Source organism: Anopheles marshallii, chromosome 2, assembly GCF_943734725.1.
Source record: "Anopheles marshallii chromosome 2, idAnoMarsDA_429_01, whole genome shotgun sequence".
Lineage (NCBI taxonomy): Eukaryota > Metazoa > Arthropoda > Insecta > Diptera > Culicidae > Anopheles > Anopheles marshallii.
Window position 1 is genome coordinate 73,964,955 of NC_071326.1, and position 8,212 is coordinate 73,973,166.

The 8,212-nt window shown below is 43.1% G+C and overlaps 1 protein-coding gene across 1 annotated transcript; it reads left to right on the top strand.

Annotated features, from left to right (window-relative positions):
- The first annotated feature begins 343 nt into the window (after positions 1-343).
- On the top strand, positions 344-870 carry LOC128718547 (uncharacterized). Its single transcript, XM_053812170.1, has 2 exons — positions 344-349; positions 427-870. Exons 1-2 carry the CDS (start codon positions 344-346, stop codon positions 868-870), a joined length of 450 nt encoding a protein of 149 aa, XP_053668145.1.
- The last annotated feature ends 7,342 nt before the right edge of the window (positions 871-8,212 follow it).

The window sequence follows — 8,212 nt, forward strand, 5'->3', positions numbered from 1 at the left end:
TCGCGAGCGTCATAATCAGTTTGGGTTGTTTTGTTTTTTGGTTTTGCTTGTGGCACGGTTATGGCACAACCACTTCCCGCGACGCGACAGAAGACGCGTCGTCGTCTGCAGTTCTGGTCGATTGGACAGCTTTCCGGTTGCCGGTGTTGACGTTTACGCAATCCATGTTCCGGTTGAATTGGGGCGTTCGAAATCAATTTCAGTACGGTAACATAATTACTTTCCCACCCGAAACCGTATTGACGGGTAATATAAATAGTCAGTACGCACGATGTTTTCCTACTCATAGCAATCGTGACATAGACACCCACCGAAAGAACCAACAGAAACTCCGCGTACCACGATGAAGGTAAGCTAGTCGCATGGGAGTGACGCATCCGCATACATCTACCAGACGGCGAGCAAATAAAACTGTATCAATTTCAGCTTGTTCTGTTCGCGTTATCTACCATGATAGTGATTAGTGCGGGGCTATCGCTCAAACCAAGCCCCCGGAGGGACATCACCATTCCCCGGGACATGAAGCTCCCCGATCCGGACAGTGACAAGGGAACGGCTGTGTTCCGCAATGGTGAACATCGTCCCAAGAAGACTGCCTCCACCGTTGAAGGTAATCCGGAAAAGTTGCGCATTAGTGACAGTCGGCGCAAGAAGATTAAGCAGGTATCGACCAAAGAAAACGAAAGTACACACGTGACGCGGAACAGTGTGAAAGAGCGAAAGCTACATACTAAAATTGTACACATACCGGAACCGTTTGTTGTGCATGTAGAGAAGCCGTACCCGGTGTACATTGAAAAGCCAGTCATAGTGGAAAAGCATTTACCGATGCATCTTTACATTACGAAGAAGGAAACTAAACATCACTGAGCTAACTAATACGAACTCTGTGGGATAGGTTATTGTAGTGACAGGAAAAACTTATTTATTGTAAAAAACTGTTCATGTTTTTGAATATTGTTAAAATAAAAGATTATCACAGTTGCCTGATAAAATGGACCTAAGCTTGAATAAAGCTGTGTAAATACTTCTGGGAATTGTTAGCTTATCAAAAGCTCAAACAACACTTCTCTGGACCCTGAACACCAGTCTCTTACCGCAGGTGCCATCTCCATAACGATGTATCAAATGTAAACAACTACCCAAAGCATCTCTGCCTCTGCCTCTTAGCTCTGAGAAATTAACAGATTCGCACTCACAAACCCCCTCGTCGTCGTTGAACCAACTATGCAAACATACTCACTGTCACCGGCTATGCAAACGGCGTACACCGATCCGTCTGCCTGGGTGGTATTGCGGGGTGGGTACGTCTTTTTGTGTACCGAAGAAGCTGCCACGCGATGCAACGGCGTAGCTGTGACGCTTGACCAGCACGGCGTGAAATATTTACCCCTTACCAGGGATACGATAAATATTTATTAGAAAAGACACATTTCCAAATATTCAAATCGTGCTGTTTGCAGATTGTTTTCCGCTAACGAACAAACGAATTTCCCTGCGATTATGTCGCCGCTGCCGTCGTTGCTGGCACCGTCCCGAGTCCGTTTCGTGGGGGGAGGGCAGCGAGTGGAAAAGATCCATCCAGCCGTTGATAAGGTTCACTTGGTTCACTGTTTGTGATGCCACTGCGGGAGACGGCATGAGCCATTTTGGGTAAAGGGATCAGTCAAGTGTTAAATGCAATCCGTCAACAGTTGACCGTTCGAGTGCGACAACCGAACGCGATAATTGGCCACATTTAAAAGTCAAATCAACTCGATTTGGCTCCGTTGATAGGGTGTTTTAGGATGCGCGTGCATTGCGTGTCCCGCCATTGTGTTTGACAAAGCACATCACTCTGTTACCGCGACAGGCTAAAAGTCGATACGTGTTTCACAAATTTCACAAGTGCTCATTGTTGCAAAACATGTGGATGATACACTTAATGATGTGAGCTTTGTGTGTAACGCACACGTTGTGAAGTAAAAACGGATTAAGTTAATAACTGTACTATAAACATATTGTCCTCATTACATTATGGTTGAGCTCCCAAAAAAAATCGATATTTTTTGTATAATAATTTCAAAAAACTACTTCATTTATGTGGAATTGTACCACAAATCTTCTGCTTTATTGGCACAACATCCTAAAGGAGGTATGGATGCCATTTCTTCGCCAGGCCAAGGAGGCCTGCCATTTCTGGCTTTCTTTGATTTTATTTCCCCGAAGCAGGATAGTCAGTCCTGCGTACCACAATACGTAGCTACAATAAAAGTTGGAGATCATATTAACTAAGTCAGGATCGAGTTTGTAATTATTCAGCAGTGCGTATGAACAAAATCTCCACCAGGTAGATATAAAAAATGTTTGTGTTAATCATGTGAAACCATCTTCTAGGATGTAGTCAAAAATCTCCATGTGTTTAAAACAACCCGGTACAGTTCTTCATCAATGGGAGATGGGTCCATTCTAACTAAACGAAAATTACCTTCAATATGAATGAAATATGAATTTCAATATGAAGTTCAAGAGATAAATTATAATGCACAATTTCTCAAAGGTACGAATTTCCTCGCCAAACAAATATCTAACACTCAGAACCTATTACTGGGGCAGATCATACTCTAAGTTTGGAAGCTTAAGCTTTAAGCGTGTATCTGCCAAATAATTCAGATAATTAATTTGGCTTGCCATTTGTATGGCGAGCTGTAAGCGGATAAGCCTGGAAACGTCAAAACGTATACAAAAAACTGGCTTAGAGTATGATTGCGACTACTATTAGCACTATCACTATTAACACTATTCTACTACGGTCGGTGGTATGTTTCAAATGATTCGTTTTGGTTTCGTTCTTTGTCTTAACCAATTAAATTCCAATGTATAACAACTCATACGTTAAGGGAATCTTGTTTAAAAAGTTTTATTCGATGTACCTCATGCACATGGACACATTATCCAGTATGTTTTACATGATCCTAGATGATAATTTTACCACACCTTTAGTATCAGTAACACTTTGTGGATCTATTTTTGTTAGATTTTGTTGTGTTTTGTAGTGTCAAAAACATCAAAAACTAATGTTTTCAAACATTTTCTTTGCACATAATTTCAAGGTTGACGAATGGAAAATGTTTAATGGCTAAAATTAAATTTGGATTCTTTTGATTTATATATGAGATGTATGGATGTATAGATGTATAGTTGAAAATAGTGTCACATCCCCCTAGATAGCGACATTCCAAGAATATCTACAAAGTTTCGTGCCATTCGGGTTAGCATTTCGTTCCCCTGGGATGTAATGGGTGCACACTGAAACAATATCCTTCGAAATATGTGAAAACATCGAAGTATACGGAACATGTAAATCGTTTTCAATCGCGTTCGTGTGTTACGAAAACCTAAACGTATAATGATGAGAGCTGCTGCGGTGTTCGATGACCGCAGAGCTCCTCGAATTTCATTAAACATCAGTTCGATCCACCTATTTGTGGTGTACAGCACGGGTGCTCCTTCGCCGTGCGCCATATCAATTGTCCGCAGTTTTAAGCAAAGATTTTTCTTATATTTGTACATTTCTTTTTTACAAAATTTTATATATATTTCTAAAAGTATTGTGGAGAAGAATTCAAGACAAAATATTTCAACCCACCATAAACTTCCAAAACAATTAACACCATTTGTACAACAGCAATAGTAACAGAACCTTGCGATGATAAAAAATATTACCAGAATAGAAAATCTGTCGGGCATAGAATTTAGTACCATCACAATGGCGTCCAGAAATCATATCGTCCTCTGAGGCTCCCCCAGGCAGGCCAAAACTAGCAAGACGCTGACAAATACTAAATTATTTGCTTGTTTTCCAACGAAACACTCACTGCGAACTCAACTTCCCAATACTCCGCTGAACGTACTCCCGGGGAAAAGCAGTGATCAACGCTCCCAATAGTTTTCCCCGTACCGACCCAGCATAGATTGCAACCATTTAGAAACCCATGAGAAGCATATGAGTAGAGGAAACACCAGTGGCCATAAATTTCCAAACAACCCTCCCTCCAACGGCCAACGGGCTATCGATAGCCCGTACGAAAATTGGGTACGACTTTGCCCGATACCTTTTGCTATCCGTACTGCGTGTTTTTTTATGCCACCATTTTCAAGCTTATGTACACCGGTACGGTTTCACGCAAACGAGGCAACAGATGCCATGTTCGGGAAAACGGAACATGCCGTGATCGGAATTCTACCGACTCGTACCTCGTACATAAACGGTGCCAACTGAACCAGACATGTTCATCGTGGGTTCGATACGACGGAACCACGCGGTAGAACATAAAAGGAGACTAGCCGGTGGATGCGAACCGAGCGAGAGATGGCAGGGGCCAGCAGTGCCGACTGTAGTGGTAGTGCGATACTCCAGTTCCAGTGTCGGTAGTAACAACAGCAGACTTGCCTGAAGTCAGCGACACCCGATCGGTAGTTCGAACAGACCAAATGAACCAAGGGAAATTCAAAATGGGTTCGAATACAAAGGGCAAAGAAAGACTCGCACAGTTCGTATCAATTTCTTGAATTTATGATCAGATATATAAGCGGGTTTGCTTAAAACTAATACCGTATATTGTAAAGGCGACAGGGACATCGACTTGAAACTCTCTATTTGCATAATTGTTTGATAACGTTTTAAACAATCACATTTCTCCATATGCCAGCAAGAATTCAAACATTCCCAAAGCGACCATCTCTTGCCTTTGTTGAGAATAGAAATAAATGTACCGCCGTAAAGCTATCACGCTATCTCTTAGTTCTCCAAATCACAATCCACCCTGTAACATTGTACCATGAAAATAAAACCCAACCTAATATGAGTTCAACCAACAAAACGGGAACGGATGGCAACGATAGGTGAGCGAGTACATAGCGACCCGGGTACCGGAGCCCTGTAACGTGCTACCAAAACGGACCAGAGCTTGATTTTCCACTTTTGGCCTGAAAAGGGAGTGGTTAACAAGGTTTCCACGCCGAGCAACTTTTCGCCCCGCGCGTGCACACTTTTCCACACTCGATGCCAGCAGAAAGAAGCAGAACAAAAAAAAAAGAAACCTGGTAAAGAAACCCCATAAAAGGTAACGATCCCGGGCATTCGACTCGGTCATGGTAAAATCACTCGTGCATCGCTACTGGTATTATTAGCTCCGAAACACCGAACCGTCGTGTTGGAAGGTTTTCGTGCTCTTTGCTACCAACTGCTTGTACATAAACGGTAATGGCAGCGGCGGATAGTAGCAAAAATAAAAAAACAAGATACAACTTCCAAGCTTCAAGTCGCTCCGTCATGGGGAATTGCACTGAAATGGCGTCGAAACCGTGGCAGCATGGCATGGTGTCGCATAAAGACTGCACCGTGGTACCAGCGCGTCTGGCAACATTTAATTAGACAGTGTTCCGCCATGTTCGAGCCGAGTGCTTAAAAAGGGCAATAAAGTGGGGAAGTAGTGGATGGATACTATTTTTTCGCCATTTCAATTGCTGAAGATTCGACAACATTGTGGCGTTGTACAATTCTTTAAATAAACTTTGTACAGATATTATTATACAAACAAAGCCATCACCTGCTCGCACTCTATTCACGATCATTAACTGCGTAAAACATGCAACATACACACTCTGCAGAATGTATCTCATCGTCCAACAGCCAGTTCTCAAAATACATTCGCTTGCAAATTAATCATCCTAATCTCTGTACCGTTGCACACATAATAAAATGACCATATCACGAGCGACTTACGGCTGCCCCCGAGCTGCTGACGAGTAGCCCTTATCGTATTCTTCACCCTCGACACCGGCTCAACGTCAGTCAGTCGGGAAAGTCCACTAACGCCTGTGTGTGGGTGAGTGTGTGTGTCGCTTACATACATATAAATAAATACTCTGCCCAACTTTACTAATCCCCAAAGCAGCAGCAAAGATTTCACCCCCAAGCCCGAGAAACCGATAGAGAAAACTTGTAATTACAACAATTAACCAACAACTGCCAACAGAGAGCTCGCATTTGCGAAGGATGGCAAACCTCGAACCCTAACCCACCCGGCCTGTGTCGTCGATTTTCAAGAAGAAAATCTTATCTTTTCGGTAAATACTTTCGGTCCGTCGGCACATCATTACCCACTCGGCGGAGCGTTCGCAACGGACCCGCCCGCCCGAAGACAGCATGTGTGAGCGATAAATCACATTTACGCTTATCCTTTCCCGTAGTTTATAGTACCGTCAGCTCATCTTAACTTCCGCTTCCCCCACAGTACACCGGACCGGTTGGAAGTGAAACAAACGCACTGTCACCGTGGACACTTCGGGCACAGGCCCAGTGTTAAGTGTGTCCCAAAAACCTCGTCGAAAGAACCGTTCCGAACTAGATGCTCGGAAATTCAATCCCATCGATCGGTGTGTGTTAGGGGTTAATTTTAAAAAATCCCCCCCATTGCCACACGCTGCAGAAACGATCGGTTTAATCACTTTTCATGAAGTGACCACAATTTATTGGCCTGCCGGGTAGGCGAAATGCCAATTATTTCAAACCCGTAGCTGGTGGAGTGATTTTCCTTTGCCAGCTAAAAGACTTCACACAAACAAACCTCGGTCGGTTTACTGTGTAAATTGCTCAATTTCAGTTCACGATCAGGTTGATCGAGATGTTTTTACAGTTGAGCGCTTTGTAGTGGAAAACATATTTACCCAGACAGCAAGACAAACATATTTTGTGCATACGGTGCTATGCCAACACTAGCAATGCGGTTGTTTGCTTACAATAGATTCATCAACTCGCCAAAGGTAATTAATAAAACGCTAAATAGCTGATGCGAAAGCACCCATCAAAGCAATGTAAATAGTGATGCCCTTTACGATTCGTTTACGATTGACTGATTAAATGTTGCCATTAAAACTACATCCGTATATCACAACAAATTTCCACTGCTCAGAGTTATCTAGAAATAAATATAAATTTATCAATTTATTCACAACTTTGTACATTGTAAACAATTACTTATTTGTGGATCCCGTTTTAAGGTCCCTCCGATGGTGCTCAATTTTTGGAGTCTTATCAGCACAAAATAAGATTTATGTCACTCACCATGCAAATGACTTCATTTGAATTACTTCCCATAAAAGACACCATTACCAGCAGGTCCACGAACATCTCACATCATCATCACTGAAGGTGCGCTGCTCGTACAGCGTTCGATGGAGCCCTCCTGTTATTCGATCTCTTACCCTGGGCTGATTACGCACCAACCAACCGAACCATTTGTGCTTTCTTCTTGTGCAACAAACCATTTCCAGAGCCAACGCCCTACCAATGGAAAGCACCAATTTACTCGTGCTCCTATAAACCTTCATCGTAGGGGAAGCGCGTTGATACGACGAATCAGTAACTTCTGCCTTCCATTATTGCGACTCCAGACTCCAGACATTGAAGACCCCCGGTGTGTGTGTGTGTGTAATATCTCCAAAAAAAGGCTTTCCCATCAGAATAGAGGCAAGCAACAACGAAAAAAAGTACGTTTTTCAAATGTCTCCAAAATGAAGCCGGAAAATTGCCACCCACCAAGCAGTGACACACTCGTAAAAAAAAAGAAGACGGAAAACCTTGGAGCGAAATTGTTGTTACACGAAACCAAATTGGAAACTTTATGTAACTCTTATCGTTACCGTTCCGGTAATATACGGTACTCGGGGTCTTCCCGTCCTATCGTTATCGTGCGCACCGAACGAAACGAATTTTCGGACTGCGATCAAAGAAAGCACTCTGCCAAACAGAGCGAAGAACCATCCTGCCTGTGCAGGCTGTGCAGAAGGAGCCCGGGAAAATGCCCGGGAAAAGGGAAATTTGACTTCTCCAATGAACCTTCCACAGGTTTTGCACGGTAGGACCTCCACAAACCGTCGTCAGTTAGGTGTATCTATCGAGTGGAGTGTTTCCCGTCCACAGTCCCAAAGTGTTTTCCCGCATTTTTCCATCACCATTCCTTCCTCCGCAGCGGAAAACACAACTAGAATAGAAAATAATTCACATACTACCCGGTTGTGTTCCGAGTTCAGTTTGTCAGTATGTACACCCGAAGGTTCACAGTGGCGCGTGGAGGGACTTGAAAGGAACAAAAAAACGGTACTCTGGCAGCTGTTATGTACATAAAAGTAGATAGAGAAAAGCTACCGAATTTGACCTACCCCCAAA